This window comes from Martes martes (genome assembly GCF_963455335.1).
Source record: "Martes martes genome assembly, chromosome: 7".
Lineage (NCBI taxonomy): Eukaryota > Metazoa > Chordata > Mammalia > Carnivora > Mustelidae > Martes > Martes martes.
In genome coordinates, this window is record NC_137894.1 from 30091925 (window position 1) to 30109275 (window position 17351).

Sequence of the window (17351 nt, forward strand, 5' to 3'; positions counted from 1 at the left end):
TAATAATTTACATTTCTTTGATACTCAGTGGTCATTGGTATTTTTTAATTTTTAAAAGTTTTTATTTAAATACAGTTAACAGGGGCGCCTGGGTGGCTCAGTGGGTTAAGCCTCTGCCTTTGGCCCAGGTCATGGTCTCAGGGTTCTAGGATCGAGCCCTGCATCGGGCTCTCTGGTCAGCAGGGAGCTTGCTCCCCCACCCCCACCCTTCTCTCTGCCTGCCTCTCTGCCTACTTGTGATCCTTAAAATCTTTTTTTTTAAAAAAGTTTAAAATCAGGTAACATATAATGTATTACTGGTTTCAGAGGTAATCACTGGTATTTTTAAACGTAAATCTGAAAAGTTTCTTGGTTCTTCCTCCTCTTTCTTCAATGTTAATGTTCTTCAGAATTCTGTTCTTCATTCACTTGTCAAACATATTTGTTAGGAGATGTTATTAGAGATGTTTATTTGTGCCAGGCATAGTGCTAGGAACTAGTGAATAAAATAGACAATGATTCCTGCCTTCACAGAACTTGCTTCCCTGCTGCTAGATTTTCCTTTTCCAGTTTGGCTTTCCTACTGCTAACAATTCTGTGGGGGGCGGGCAGGAGGACCAAAGTTATCATCTCTGCCCTTTCTTAACGATATCTCTTAACTCCTTCATGTCTTGACTCCTTCATGTGCCTGGAATCTGGAGAACAGTATATGAGAGCCTTCCAATTGTGGCTTAGTCTCCAAGTCAGCTCCTTTCCTCCATTCTCTGTCATACAAACAGGACACACCAGCTATACTGTGTCCCCAATAATTCCTATTATTTCTAGAGACTCTGTCTCTGCACGTTTTATTTTCTCCAACTAGAATGCTTGTGTCCTTCTGGCAAATTCCTACTCACCCTTCAAGGCACACCTCTGAAAAGGTTAAAAAAATACATATATTGTCCTAGAGATAGTTTGAATTCCATAGCACTCTGTAGATATGTCCTAGAATGTATAGAATTATATGACAATGACTATTTATAATCTGTCTCCATATTTAAGTGACTGTAAACTGCTCAGAATAGGGTCTTTATCTCTCTAAATTGTGTCTCCTGTACAGCTACTATACTGCTTAGCACAGAGTAGGTCCTCAGCAAATACTTTTGAATGTTTGCTTGACTACATGACTGCCTGCCTGAAAGAGCTCTACTGTTCGGTAGCCTTGAAGGGAATACTATTTCTGCTAGTTATGGCGGCTTGCCAGAGAGGCCAGGAGTCCCTCAACTAGAACAATATACACTTGAATAGTCCCTCTTTCTTTTTCCCACTCCCCAAGAGTTGTGTCTGTGGGGGAGTGAAGGTTGTGGAATGTGTATTTAGAAAATTATATATTTATTGGTTTTTTTCTGTTGACATTAATTTTTTTTTAAAGATTTTATTTATTTGCCAGAGAGAGAGAGAGAGAGAGAGAGTACACACAAGCAGGCAGAGGCAGTGAAAGAAGCAGGCTCCCCGCCGAGCAAGGAGCCCGATGCGGAACTCGATCCCAGGACCCGGGATCATGACCTGAGCCGAAGGCAGCGGCTCAACCAACTGAGCCATCCAGGCGTCCCTACATTAATCTTTAAATTATTAAAAATATGAAAACAACTGTATAAGATGATGGGATCATGGATAACATTTTCCCTTTTTTTGCAAATTTCCTTTATTACTTTGTTTTAAAATATGATCAAAGCAGAAATTTTTCTTAAAACTTTTTCCTTCCCAGATGCAGTAAAATCCTATTTAAGAAAGCACTGGCTCCAGGTGCCTGGGTGGCTCAGGCAGTTAAGCATTGGACTCTTGGTTTTGGCTCAGGTCATGATCTCCTGGGTTGTGAGATTCCTTGCCCCCTTACACCCCCATTGGTGATGGGCTCCATGCTCAGCAGGGAGTCTGCTTGAAGAGTCTCTTCCTCTCTCCCTCCCCCAACTTGGGTGTGCTCTCTCTAAAATAAATAAATTTTATTTTATTTATTTTAAACATTTTATTTATTTATTTGACAGAGAGAGAGAGACAGTGAGAGAGGGAATACAAGCAGGGAGAGTGGGAGAGGGAGAAGCAGGCTCCCCGCTGAGCAGGGAGCCCGACCGGGTTGGGGGGGGTGTCTAGATTCCAGGACTCTGGGATCATGACCTGATCCTCAGGCAGACGCGTAATAACTGAGCCATCCAGGTGCCTCTAGGTAAATAAATTTTAGAAGAAAGCATTAGCTCAGAGTGAACTTATCTTGATGAGCTCTGAGTAATAATATATAGAATTGAATCAGTATATCATACGTCTGAAACTAACCTAACACTATGTTAATTATACTGGAATTAATATTTAGAAAAAGGAAAGCATTGGCTCTTCTAAAATTACATTTTCTTGTAATTTTACAATTACTGGGTTGCTTAGTTGGTTGAGCATCTGCCCTCAGTTTGGGTCATGATCTCCAGGTCCTTGGATCCAGCCTCAAGTTGGGCTTCCTGCTCAGCGGGGAGTCTGCTTCGTTTTCTCTCTGTCCCTCCCCACTGCTTGTTTCTCTCTCTCTCTAATGAATAAATAAAATCTTTAAAAAAAAATGTAATTCCCCTCCCGACCCCCCCATCCCCTGCACAAGTGGTGAGGAGAGCAGCTAGCCCCATGTGGGGCTGGATCCCAGGACCCTGAGATCACTACTCAAGCCGAAGGCAGACACTTAACTGACTGAGCCACCCAAGTGCCCCAAAATTAGATTTTAAGGGAAGGCAAATCTTTCCTGTTAAAGTGAAGATATTTGAGATAATACGTAAATATTAATTGAAAGGAACTTGATTTATTTCCATATTTGGCACAATAACAAAGGACTAATGGAAAGGTTATAGTTTTTAGTTTAGAAATGGATGGAACAAATATCACCTTGCTTCATGGTAGCAAGCTACTGTGTTTCAGCTCAGATTCTGTTTCCCAGCAGATTGATATGAATTAAAGAGTTTAGGCTTAACAATAAACAACAGTCGTGGGGCGCCTGGTTGGCTCAGTTAAGTGTCTGCCCTTTAGCTCAGGTCATGATCCCAGTTGAGCCCCGCATTGGGCTTCCTGCTTAGTGCGGAGCCTGCTTTTCTCTCTCCCTCTCCCTCTGCCTGCCACTCCCCCTGCTCCTGTGCACATGCTCACTCGCTCGCTCTTTCTCTCTCTCTCTCCCCATCAAATAAATAAAATATTTAAAGAAAAAATGAAATACAACTGTTTGCAATGAAGGAAAGATAGGAAAACAGGCATAAGATAAAGATAGTTTATAATGCGTCTGTCACTAATCCTAATGAGAAAAAAGCGTATTTGATGAAATACAGAGGTAACATCAAAAACATGTTGGAGGTAACAGGCAGTCGCAGAGTCTTCTATTGAATCACTGTCCTTATTCAGGTATTCAGTGCAGGGTAGCTGCATTTTTTGCATGGTGTGTGTCCTGCACTAAGTTGTTCCTTTATTTTAACAAGAAATGGCCTCTAGTCAGTTTAATGCTTGGAATGGCAGTGTTAATCCCCAGAGCTGCCACTGGAGTCTGAAAGTAGGGACAAAAGGATTTAGAGATGGGGGCGGGGGGTGGTATAAATACTTCCCGACCCAGCTTCTTCTGTATTGTGCAGACCCCTGAATGAGAAGAAGTTGTTCCTTTAGAGACTTTGTCTTGCAGTTGAACACATATTGGAGGTTTCTAATTTAAATTTATGCTTTTGGATAAAGTGGATTAAAGAGATTGAATTGGTAAAGGCTAAAGAGAAACAGATCACTTGAATCTGCAGAACTCTTAACTATTGAAATAAATTTTAATGTAAAACGACTGTAGTAAAGAAAAAGAGAATGAGCATCCATTCAGAGACTCCCTACTACTTGCCAGATACTGTGTTGCTTTTCTATCTGTTGTCTCATTCAAGCTGTATCTTTACAGATGAGGACATTGAGGCTCAGAGAGGTTAAAATACTTGCCCAAATACACAGGGATGAATGAGAGGATGGGTTCTTTCTGACCCCCAAACCCACTAGACTAGTAGATTTATTCTTTTGGTGGTTCTGTGGCTGATATTTCAGGAGGCACACGTTTTCTCTTTCTTTCAAATTAGGTTTGTTATAGGTCTGGCTCTTCATTCTCTCCCATTTGTGTTGGAACACAGAGATTTAAGATGTTGTGGAACCGAGTATGCCAACACCTTTTTCTTGATCTTTTGGTTGGCTAGCCCTTTGCCTAGAGCTCATCTCAAAACCATAATCTCATGCTCTTGGAAATTTGAGGTAACATGAAGACTTTTGATTTTGTTCTTTCCAGTAACATATTTGGTGGATAGTGTCTAGGTTACAATCCACTTAATTGACCAATATCTCAGCCATTTTATAGCATGTTCTCAAGTATCTTTTTATCCTTATGGCTGTAGTCAAAAAACTTGTTTTTATCTATTTAAACATGATTGTGGGAATAGTATGTAATTATAGTAAGCTTTTGACAATGCTGAAACAAATCTTTTTTTTTTTTTTTGGAATTTTTAAAAGATTTTACTTATTTATTTTATTTGACAGAGAGAGAGAAAGAGAGAGGGAACACAAGCAGGGGGAGCAGGAGAGGGAGAAGCAGGCCTCCCACCAAGCTGGGAGCCGGATACAGGGCTCTATCCCAGGACCCTGGGATCATGACCCCAGCGGAAGGCAGACGCTTAACCGACTGAGCCACACAGGTGCCCCAGTGCTGAAACAGATCTTACCTGTACCTGAAAAGTGGGTTGAAGAAGGTTGTAAGTGGTAATGTTAGTTTTTGTGTACTTTAGTTCAGACCTTTTTCCCAAAGGAAGACCAAAGCTGTTTGAACTGTGATCATGCCTTAGCTGCCAGGTGTTAACAACTTACAGTTAATTCATAAACCTAGATAGATTCAAACCACTGACCTTGAGTTGAAGTATTTTATAAGCTGTGACTCATCTTTTGGCTCACTCTGTTCACCAGGAAATAACACAATATTAATTTCAGGAATTTCGATTATCTCTTATGAAGAGTGTTTTGCTCATTAAAATTGCTGGGACTTGTTTCTCTGGTACCAATAGGACCACAAATTGGTCTATACTTAGTGCTTGTGCTGAATTCATATGTAAACAGAGGAGGCAATCTTACTAACTTTCTAGAGAAAGGCTGTTGAAGCTCAGGTCATCTTTTCTGACTTCTTTAAGAGATTTGTCTCTTCCTCAAGAGGGCTAGGGATACAGGATGGTGAATCTGAGGCTGAACATAACAGACGCTGTGTGTGTATATGTGCATTTGTAAATATCACATCACTGTTTATAGTACACTGGACTTTCTTCATGCAAGGCCTAGTCAGGCCATATCAGGAGGAATTGTTCCCGTGCTTAAAGCCAAGAATAACATCCTGACCAGCAGGGGACAGAGGTCAGCTCAAGGCAACAGCCCTTGGGACATTAAGAACTTTGAAGGAGCTGAGTTTAATAAGAAGGAAGAAAATATGTACCTACTTTGAAGGAAGTGTGTGAAATTTGCAAGTCTCTTATTGAGGCATGGCTAATTTATGAAAAATGAAAAATCTTAGTAATTGGATGTGTTAAGAGTTCATATCACCCCCCAGCTATTTAACTATATTTCCCCCTCCTAACTGCATATTGATTTGTCTGTTTATTATTTTTTTAGAAAGGGGGAAAAGTATGTTCTGCTCTTACGTAGTGTTTTATTCTATAGGCAGCTTCAGCCAGGCCCAGGAGAGGACCAGATTTAAAGATGATATGTTAATTAAAAAACAAATAACTCTTTATAGAATCTCCTGGGGCCCTTCTGGGCTGGCTGAAGTTTTGTTTCTGGGATCTTTCTGTGCCCACTTCTCTTCTTTTCCCTTCCGTCTTTCCTCATTCTGATGCTGGCCACTCACCCCATAGAGGCAACTCAAACTGTTTTCTGGTGGAGCATTCTAAGTTTGTCCTGTTGTCTTCTCCGGGATTCATTGCTCTGGTCAGACTTAAACTGGTTCTGGGCCAAAGTGATCATCTGAAAGCTTTTCATCATGACCTTTATTTCTTGGCTTTTTTTATGTGCTTGCCTGATCAGATTTGCTGGTTCTCTTCTTTTCCAGAGGTGTAAGTTATATTGCCTCAGTTGGAAGGTTCTAAAGCTCAGGTGCAGTTAGGCCTCTTAGATTTTACTCTGGTTTATAAAGTATCTTTTTTCTTTCCTAGAAATTGGGGAACAAATCAGGTGCTCTCTTCTGAGGTATTCCTGGGACTCTGATTTGCTAGTTGTTTAAATACTACGTAGCAATTTGAATTGTATTTGCAGGGTAGGACCTGTTGCCAAGATTCTGAAGTAGGTCAATTGCTTGTTACCCTCTCTCCCCTTGTCTTTCTCTCTTTCCCCTTCTTTCTTCCCTCCCTCCCTTCCTTCCTTATTTAAGATTTTATTTATTCATTTGAGAGAGAGAGCATGAGTGGTGGGAGAGTGACAAAGGGAGAGGGAGAAGCAGACTCCCCACTGAGCAGGGAACCTGACCTGGGCCTCCATTCCAGGACCCGAGATGAAGGCAGATGCTTAACCAAGTGAGCCACTCACGTATCCCTCCCCTTGTTCTTCAGTTGAAAAATTAGACATGAAGAGAGAGTTACCTTGTCCATGGCCACATAGTAGGTTGGTATCATACCTTTTTTTTTTTTAAATAAGATTTTATTTTTTTATGACAGAGAAAGAGCGAGAAGTGAGGGAGAGGCAGGCTCCCCGCTGAGCAGGGAGCCCATATGGGGCTCAATCCCAGGACGCTGGGATCATGACCTGAGCCAAAGGCAGACGTTTAATGACTGAACCACCCAGGTGCCCCAGTATCACACCTTTTAAAGCAAACCTTATTTTTGCATTCTTTGTATTTCTTAGCACAGATATTAAAAAGTAGTTAATAAATATGTAATAGTTTAATAAATATATCTTTTTAAAAAAGATTTTATTTATTTATTTGAGATCATAAGTTGGCAGAGAGACAGGCAGAGAGAGGGGGGGAAGCAGGCTCCCTGCTGAGCAGAGAGCCTGATGTGGGACTCAATCCCACGACCCTGAGATCATGACCTGAGCCGAAGGCAGAGGCTTAACCCACTGAGCCACCTAGGTGCCCCTAATAAATACATCTTAATTGGGGCGCCTGGGTGGCTCAGTCAGTTAAGCGGCTGCCTTCAGCCCAGGTCATGGTCCCAGGGTCCTGGGATCAAGCCCCGCATTGGGCTCCTTGCTCAGCAGGAGTCTGCTTCTCTCTCTCTATCTCTGCTTGCCATTCCCCCTGCTTGTTCTCTCTCTCTCCTTCTCTCTCACTCTCTGTCAAATAAATAAAATCTTTAAAAAAAAAATAAAATAAATACATCTTAATGGGGCACCTGGGTGGCTCACCGAGTTAAGCATCTGCCTTTAGCTCATGTCGTGATCCTGGGGTCCTGGGATAGAGCCCCTGCAGCACATTGGGCTTCCTGTTTAGCCGGGAACCTGCTTCTCCCTCTCCTTCAGGCTGCCACTTCCCCTGCTTATGCTCACTTTCTCTGTCAAATAAATAAGTACAGTCTTTAAATACATACATACATACATCTTAACTGTGGGTTGATTGGTTGATCAATTACGTTTCAGAGTTCTTGAGTTGGTCACATTTTGGACCAACATGTGAGAAAAGTTTCTGGGTGGAAGGGACCAGATAGCCACGTAGAAAGTGTTAAGCAATTGAGAATATACATGCAAAAAATCCCAATGTATGGGCGCCTGGGTGGCTCAGTGGGTTAAAGCCTCTGCCTTCGGCTCAGGGCATGATCCCAGGGTCGTGGGATCGAGCCCTGCATCGGGCTCTCTGCTCAGCAGGGAGCCTGCTTCCCTTCCTCGCTCTCTGCCTGCCTTTCTGCCTACTTGTGATCTCTGTCTGTCAAATAAATAAAAAATCTTAAAAAAAAAAAAAATCCCAATGTAGTGGTGCTTGGCTGGCTCAGTCGGTGAAGTGTGTAACTTTTGGTCCCGGGGTTATGAGTTTGAGCTCCACACTGGGTGTAAAGATTACGTAAAAAAATAAAAAGTCTTAAAAAAAATCCTGATGTAAATCCTATTCAAAAACTGAAGAAACAGAAGAGTAGTTTGGCTGGAGCAGAAACTGGTTATAAATGTAAAGAGAAATAGTTGAAAGGGGATAGAAGGACATGGGTTAATCAAGAGATAGGGACAATTCTAAAAACAGGCATCTTGCCAGCTTGGGATCAGACAGTGAAAATGAAAATTTTCTACTTCTCTCCACCAATATGAGGTCCTCCACCCCTCCCCCAGCAACCACCATCCAGAGGGGCTATTAGTGCCTCTGGGCACTCGTGTTTGGTTTTTGGGCTGCCATGTGAAACATGAAGAGGTCCTGTGGAGTCAGTCAGTGCAAAGAACATTTGGCCTTTTGATTTGTTAAATTCTTAATAGCTTTGCTGCTCTCAAATAGTATTGCTAATTCCAAAGCCAAAACCATTTTCTGATGGTTTTTCTGTATCCAGTTGGCTTGTTGGGACCCAAAACAGCAGCTGCGGTTGCTGTACTATCATGCACCTTATGCAATATCCCTTCTAGGGGCCCATCCACCTTCTTTTATCTTCCAAAAAAAAGACAACAAAAAACAACCAAACTGCAGGGTTTTTTGCTTTGGGGCCAGTCATTTGCATTCCATTTGGGTGCCTTGGTCTTCCCCCTCATTTTTTCTTCATGCATCCCTGTGCTAAGCCCTGCTGTCTGAACCTGGCTCTGGCTTCTGGCTTCATTGCATAGTATGAATTTTAACTATTTCTGCTTTCAGACCTGTTTTCCAGCTTTTATCTTTCCTTGCTCCCTGTAGGAAACATTGGGTTCAGTCTTGCTTGAGGAAAGGATGATATTTTTTCTTGCTTGTTTGTTGTTTCCATAAATATGTTCCCTAATAACTAAATTTTCTTTATTTTTTTTGTCAAACAGGCAACCAAGCAGTTTCTTGAAGAGATTAACAAGTGGACAGTTCAGTACAATGTTTCCCCCCTCTCTTGGAATGTGGCTGTCAAGTTCCTCATGGCCCGGAAGTTTGATGTGCTACGCGCCATAGAGTTGTTCCACTCTTACAGAGTACGTAGCTTGGGGGGAGGTACTGGCACTGTGGCAGTTGGGCTCTCTCTGTTGCTGTTTTCTGTGCCACACGCTACACAACGTGGTTCTCTGAGTCTTCTGCCCACTCTCATAAAAAAAAAGCAGGTCAGTATCTAGGTGCCCTACCTTGAAGTCAGAAAATCCTAAAGAGATATAGAATCTCTCTAAATTGAAAAAGGAGGATAAGGTATGCCAGGATTAGTTCAGGACTAAAAGCTCACTTATGCCTATCTTGTGGGTCATCTCCTATAATATTAACTCATTTTTTCAACAGATGTTTATTATGTATGTACTATGTTCCAGGTGCAGAGATTATTATTTAGAAAGAAAAAGTAGACACACAGTTATAGAAAGTTATGATAGGGCACTACTTGGTTGTGCGGATGCACATTTACTTAGAAGGGTCAAAGAAGCCTTCTTGAAGGAATGTATTTCTAAATTAAGATCTGAAGAATGGAGTAAGAATTGGGCAGATAGGGGAATATGGCAGAGAGAATAGCAAGTTAGATTCCTAGTTGATAGTAGAGAAATTGAGCTGAGCAGAAATGCTCAGAGGGGACATGTCAAGAGATTGAGCAGCGAAAGTAAACAAGGCCAGATCATAGAGTATCTTTTTTTTTTTTTTTGGTGGGGGGCAGAGAAATTCAATGAAAGTTAAATACAGCAGAATAAGTTGATCAGATTTGCATTCTGGAACTATTTTCTCAAGTGCGTTAGAGAATGGGTCAGAAGGGCTCTACTGGAAACAGACCAATAGAAGGCCATTGTATTTACAGGGAGTGAAACAATTTTGGTGTCATTAAGTGTAGTGTCAGCGGAGATAGAGGAAAAAATGGGCAGATCCTAGAAATGAAATTGGTAAAACAGGATTGCTTAAACTGACGTATAAGGAAAGAAGAGTCAAATGTCCCAGGTCTTTAACTTGGGTGGCAGGATAAATGGTAGTAGCATTCACTAATTTTAGTGGACACTGAAATAGTGCAGGTGTGTGGGGAGACAGGGTCATGAATTCGGTTTGGTCGTGTTAAGTCTGAAGTGTCATTGGTATACCCAAATAGACATGTTCTCCAAGAAGTTGGAATGGGATTCAGAAAAGAAATCTGGACCAGAAGTAGAAATTTTGAGTGACCAAAGTAGAGCTGAATATTGGAGCCATGAGAAAAGGTGAGGTCATTCCAGGAAAAGTGTGAGGAGAAGATATGTAGGGCTGAATGTCACCTCAGACTTTTTGCTATCTTTGGTTCAGTATTATCTTAAAAGTTGAACTTGAGTGCTTTAGGTAGGCCATGTACTCTCCTGTAATCCTAGTACAAATACTGTCTTCACTTGTTGCCCTGCCTCTGAAGGCATTTGAATTTGATTTTAGGGATGGATTGGGCAAGAATATAAACAAAGACCTGGTGTGTTCTGTTCACTAATGTGTTCCTTGCACTTAGCTCAGTGCCTGGCACATAATAATTCTACAGATATTTGCAGAATAAATGAATGAGCCAGTGAATGAACTGAGTGAGTAAATGAATGCAAATGAACAAAAAACCCCACAAGGGGCACCTAGGTGGCTCAGTGTGTTAAGTGTCCAACTCAGGTCATGATCTCAGGCCCCGTGTCACTCCCTGTCCCTCCCGCATCACTCTCTCTTTAAAAAAAAAAAAAAAAGGAGACTTAGCGCAGTAGTTGAAGAAATAGGAGAACTGAGAGAGTATTTTCTGTCTCTGATAAAGACTGTCTCGGGGGAAATGGAAGGTGAGTGGTCAACCTTGTCATGTAAAAGGACAGCTGAAATGCCTGCTAGGTTCACTGACAGGAAGAAAGGTCCTGGCCATGGAGCGGCAGCTCTCGGTGCAGTAGTTAGATTGGGGACAATGAGAATGTAGCAGACTGAGTATAATGAAACTGAGGATGAGCTTAAAGAATCTTGCTGTGGAGATAAGAAAAATGAGGTCATGGTAGGTCTTGCTGGAGAACCTATCAAGGGGACTAATGGCAAGGATGTGTGAGGATGTCTGTTTCCAGACATTTTTGGGGTGCATATTTAATATCTTGCTGCATTATCACTGCTGGTGTATGTTTAGGAACTTTGACCCTGCACTCTAACAATACATTTTAGTTGGTCTTTGGGGTTAGGATCGGCACTAATTTATTTATTTATTTAAAAAAAGATTTTATTTATTTATTTGACAGAGATCACAGTAGGCAGAGAGGCAGGCGGTGGCGGGGTGGGGGGGGAAGCAGGCTCCCCGCTGAGCAGAGAGCCCGATGTGGGGCTCAATCCCAGGACTCTGGGATCATGACCTGAGCTGAAGGCAGAGGCTTAACACACTGAGCCACCCAGGCGCACCAGGATTGACACTAATTTAAAGGAAAATATCATACGTAAGAGGCTGATAAGGTGGCATTGGAGGAAAATTCAGATAACACTCAGTTGGCCTAAAGGGTGTTACAAAGGAATTTGTGAGTCAATTAGTTGACTTCTAAAGTCCCTTATCTCTGAGATTTGATGTTTACATAAAGCTGTCCTGGATATATAGTATTTTCATATTGCTGTGCTTTATTCTTAGGAAACACGAAGGAAGGAAGGCATTGTGAAGCTGAAACCTCATGAGGAACCTCTCCGTTCTGAGATCCTTAGTGGGAAATTCACCATCTTAGTGAGTCTTTATGAACCCTTTTTGTAGGGTCTCATTACTTCCTTTTGTAGCTGTTGTCCTCTTTGGATTTTGCTCCTAGATATGTTTTCCTGAGTGTGAAAGTCTCAACATTCAGGAGCAAACATGAAGCAGCTGTGCAGTTTGCACAAAACAATCCTAGTGACAAGTGGAATTACTGAGAATCATTTGTGCAGTAGGTCAAGCAGAGTTTCTTCATTGGTCCATTACAGTTAGTTGAGGTCTTTGGGTGGGTACACAGTGGTTCAGAGGCCCATCCTTACTGGATTCAAGCTCTCTCCACCTAGAGATCACAGCCTTTTGAATAAGTATACAATGGTACTTTTAAGGCAGAGCATGGAAACCATGGTTGTATTCTGTGGTTTTCCCCTGATGTGTGTTTCTTTTGCTATCCTATTGGGGAAATTAGCTAGGCAGCCAGTGTAGATCATCCTTTAATCTCTCTGCCATTGACAAGTTAAGGGAATATAGTTTTTCCCTATCACACAAATAAGATCCAGGGGCTGCTAAGAATCAGGCATGGGATGAAATAAATATTCTTCTCTTCCTGGAATAACTGATGCAAGTCAGAGAAGTATTGCCAGCATCTCTTCTCTTCATATGAAATTTTTGACTAGGATATAAGAAGCCTTATTGATTATTATTATTGATTGTTGTGAATTTCTATTTAGTTTCTAAATATTTCTCATTTTATTTGCTTCTAGAATGTTCGGGACCCAACAGGAGCCTCCATTGCCCTCTTCACTGCCAGATTGCATCACCCCCACAAGTCAGTCCAACATGTGGTACTTCAGGCTCTGTTTTACTTGCTAGACAGAGCTGTGGATAGGTGAGCATGAAGATTATCTTTTAGTTGATCCGTATCCAGATGGGGCAGTGATAGTCCTTGACTAAGTTGATTAACTCAATAGTACCTTCACTGTGCTCCTAGAATGTGCCCTGGGAAGTGCTGTAAATGGAAAACATTCCATGTCCTTAAGGGCTTGGCATGTTTCCAGGTACTATCCAGATCGAGGGTATTCTTTGTATTTTTACCCGCTTGGCTCTATTTTAGGATTATAAAAGCTGAGAAAGCCAACTAACTAGTTATCCTTATTGTGAGAATTAGTTATTGAGAGACTGTGAAGGGGAAATGACTTGGGTTGACCTGCTGCTCATTTGCCCTGAATATTGATTTTCTTTTCTTTTCTTTCTTTCTTTCTTTCTTTTTTTTGAATATTGATTTTCAAAACAATCTGGGGCCTCACTTTCTTTGTAAAACAGGAATAATGCCATTTAGCTCAGGATTTTGAGAATCAGCATTCAGGAGAGAAGAGTCCAAAAGTACAAAGTTAAGCAAAATCATCTTTATGAACAGGTTCAGGAGCAAAAAGAATCAGCTCAGGTCATTTCTCCTTCCCTTTCCAAGGTAATTGGTAATTTGACTATTTTAGGCAAAGAAACCGAAGCCCCAAGAAGTTACGTGACTCGTTTATAATCATCGCATCTCATCGCAGTCGGGTTAGGGCTAGGATCCTAGTTTCTTTGCTCTTGGCCAGAGCTAATTGTACCCTACTATGTTGTCCTTTTGCTGTACTTCTTTTTTTCCCTGGTGAATGCCATTTGCAGTTTGTTGTTGTGCTGGATGTCATTGGCTAATCCTCTGGGCTAGAAGTGATGAATTGAGGGCTGAAACCTAAGATAGTGAAAGACATCTATGCACAACTTCAGTCACACCTTGGACTTAGAGGATGCGGACAGCCAAATGGTTGTCTGAAGTGGGCCTCTCTGTCTGATTCACTTGTTACTGCCTTGTTAATGTTACTTCATGGTATTTAGCTTCTGCTTTTGTGCTAACCACACATAGCACTATTCTGAAAAAGAGAAGTTTACTAAGGTAAGGAGAGAGGACCAGTGGTTTCAGAGTCACTGTACTGCCCAGTCAGAAGTGTGAAATTTCTCAATTCTTTCCTGTGATTGGTCTTCAGGCGTAATTTCCAGAACATAGGTTCCTTTGAAATGCTTTAGCTCAAGAGAAATAAATGAAAGACTCCTTTATCAGAAAATTCACTGGCCTTCCTTCATGGGCAGCTTATAGTCAGAGCACTCCTGTAGGTATGGCGGTGGCCAAAGTTTGCTCTTTCCAATCCATGTGATCCCACAGGAAGACCACACAGGTAAACATACTTAAAACTGTTTTCATGATGATCACCCTTTTCTTAAAAACCCTTAGTGACTCCTCATTATTCAGAAGGTGCATGTAAGATAAATAAACATGAAACATTTTCTCTAAGCAAAATATTCTCACTAGTGAGTGGAAATTCTTTATTTCGTATGTTAACTCTCACTGAGAGCATGAGTAGCTGGGAAGGGGCAGAGGGAGAAGCACACTCCCCGCTGAGCAGGGAGCCCAACACAGGGCTCTGTCTTAGGACCCTGAGATCATGACCTGAGCCAAAGGCAGATGCTTAACTGACTAAGCCACCCAGGTGCCCCAACCTGGTTATTGGTTATTAATAATACCAATTATTTTGTATTGAATTTTACACAGGTTTATGATGTAATTTATCTTATACTATTGTTTTCTATGTTTACTACTAGATTGTAAGCTTTTTGAGGGCAAGGAACCTTCTCTTTCATATTATATAATAGAAAATCCTCAGATCTCTGTGGTTGGCATGGAAATGGTATCATAGACTTTCACACATCATCTGTCTTCAGAGTGATCTATAACCAATCTTGTTTCATTGATAGCCTTTCACCACCCTCTACCCTCAATTATTTTGAAACAAATGTCAGGGACTGTGGTTTAAACATCTTGGTGTTCCCAGGTAGCATCCAGCTCAGGAAATCAAAGTCAGTAGGAAAACAATTATTCTTGGTAAGGAATTAGCTGTCATTGTAAACCTCATATTCTGTACCCAGAAAAACAAAGATCCTACCACATTTGTATTTATTTCATGTGCCTTTACAGGATGAGCAATTTTTAGGAATATAGAATCTGCATCATTACTAACTGTAGCCTCTTTTTATTAAATTCTGTTTCCCTTGGCACTGACTTCTCTTTGTTTCAGTCCTCTGCCATAGGCTGGTGCTGTGAGGGGAAAATCTTTGAATTTGGCCCTTGATGACCTTGTGGAGAAATGGGAAGCCACTAGACCTGGATAGTCTACTCAGTAATTGCGCTACTCTTGTAACACCATCTTTGATCTTGGTGAATCGTAGTCTCTCTGGAATCATGAAAAAAGGAGTCAAGATTTAGTATTAACTATAACCTGTCGAGACCATTTGAAACTCAGAAACTGCTGGAAAACTTGCGTGTATCCCAGAATTAGAGATTTTTAAATTGCTACTTCATGGATGGGTACTTCCACCATGCCAAAAATTTAGGATACAAAATAACATTGAGATCTCTGATTTCAGGATTCTTTTGTGCCAAAAAATTTTCTAATTTTAAGTAGGTAGGAAAGCTATTGCTATCATCTGTGAGTAATCCAAATGAAAAATTTATTCCTAATGATCTTTTAGGCATGCAGATTGAAATAGGTAAGGATCTGGCTTGGTGGAAGCCTTTAGGCAGTTAAGGAGATTCAACTGAGGGATACTTTTTTTTTTTTTTTTTAAAGATGTTATTTATTTATTTGACAGAGAGACACAGCAAGAGAGGAAACACAAGCAGGGGGAGTGGGAGAGGAAGAAGCAGGCTTCCTGCTGAGCAGAGAGCCCGATGTGGGGCTTGATCCCAGGACCCTGGGATCATAACCTGAGCCAAAGGCAAACGCCTAATGACTGAGTCACCCAGGCACCCTATGAAGAATACTTTTCATATCTTCACATGTTTTTAGTTTGTTTATTTTTGTTTTTAGAGAGAGCCCATGTGCAGCCAGAGAGGGGCAGAGGGAGAGGGAGAGGGAATCTTAAGCAGGCTCGACACCCAGCAGGGAGCTCAACACAAGGCTAGATCTCATGACCGTGAGATATAACCTGAGCCAAAATCAAGAGTCAGGTGCTTATCTGACTGAGCCACCCAGGTGCCCCTCTTCACAAGCTCTTAACCTCAGGATTCCCCCCACCCCTTTAAAAAGATTTTATTCATGTATTTGACAGAGAAAAGAGAGAGCACAAGCAGGGGGAGCAGCAGACAGAAGAAGAGGCAGGCAGAGAGAGAGGCAGCCCCCCCCTCCATTTTGAGCAGGGAGCCTGATACGGGATTCCATCCCAGGACCCCAGGATGAGGACCTGAGCCTAAGACAGACGATTAACCGACTGAGCCAGCCAGGCTCCCTCTAGATGCTTTCCTAAGACCATGTATGGGTTTCTCTTCCTCCAAGTCCTAAGAGTTACATTCACCATCATTGAGCTTAGAATTTGTTTCATAGTTTGCCACAGGTCTGAAGTATTTTCTTAGCAGTGGGCTTCCCGTCCCACTGAATTCTATTCAGTAACCATTTATCATGTACCTATTTGCAAGGATTGTGCTAGGGACTGTTGGGAGTAATGAGATGAACAAAACACGTTTTTGCTCCCAGGAGAGAATCAGATGGCTATACAGAGTTGAAGTGCTTTGGGGCACCTGGGGGGCTCAGTTGGTTAAGTGTCTAACTTCAGGTCAGATCATGATCTCCCTCTCCCTTTGCCCCTCCCTGCACTTGTGTTCTTTCTGTCTCTGTCTCTCTCTCAAATAAATAAATTAATAAATTAAATAAAATCTTTAAAACAACGAAAACAAAACAAAGTTGAAATGCTTTAAGAACCACAATGAAATCCCACAGGAAGATTTATGGGGCTACAAGGGACTTTAGGATAGCAGTACATTTTGATCATGGTTATCAGGGAGGTCTTCATGGAAGAGGAAGCTTTTGAGTTGAAGATGAAATGTTAGGAAGTTTGGATAGGCAGATTCAGAAACCTGGGAGGAAACAGTTCAAATTTTGATAACCTAGATGTTCTGGAATATTCTCAATCTAGGAGTTTGGCACTTGATAAATACACATCAGTAAGCATAATTCCAGTTCCAACATGTGGGGTTTTTTTGGCCACACCTCTAGTCAGTTCTCTGACACCAACTCTGTTTTACAGTCCAGCTCAATTCTGACACTGCCTGATAGATCCCACAGGTTAAAGGTTTTCAATCCTATAAGACTAGTCCCGTCTAACCCCAACTCCCACACACAGATGCCAGTAGCAAGTTCAGTTTGTCACCTGTGCTTTTTATCAACGGGCTATATAGATTGAAGTTTCCCGACTTGGGTACAGTGAAATTTACTACAGTGGCTCACAGAACTCAGAGAAACATTTTACTTACGAGGTTACCAATTTATTATAAAAGAACATAATTCAAAATAGCTAGATGGAAGGGATGCATAAGAAAAGGTATGGAGAAAGAGCCCTAGAGCTTCCATGCCTTTTCTGAGAGGGCCCTCTTTCACTACCTCCATCTGAGAGCTCCAAACCCTATCTTTTCGGGTTTTTATGGATGCTTCATTACGTGAGCATGATTGACTAAATCATTGGCCATTTGAGATTGAACTCAATCTCTAGTCCCTTTCTCTTTCCTGGAGGTGGGGGAGGGGAGGCCGTGTGGGGTGAAAGTAC

General features: G+C 41.6%; 1 protein-coding gene across 3 annotated transcripts in view; it reads left to right on the top strand.

Annotated features, from left to right (window-relative positions):
* PTPN9 (protein tyrosine phosphatase non-receptor type 9) overlaps positions 1–17351 on the top strand; it is an 83819-nt gene that overhangs the window by 30544 nt on the left and 35924 nt on the right. For all 3 annotated transcript variants that reach the window (XM_080807566.1, XM_080807568.1, XM_080807567.1), the window contains exons 2-4: positions 8947–9090; positions 11670–11759; positions 12482–12606. In XM_080807566.1, coding sequence (XP_080663692.1) covers positions 8947–9090; positions 11670–11759; positions 12482–12606 — 359 coding nt within the window. The remainder of the gene's footprint in view (positions 1–8946; positions 9091–11669; positions 11760–12481; positions 12607–17351) is intronic.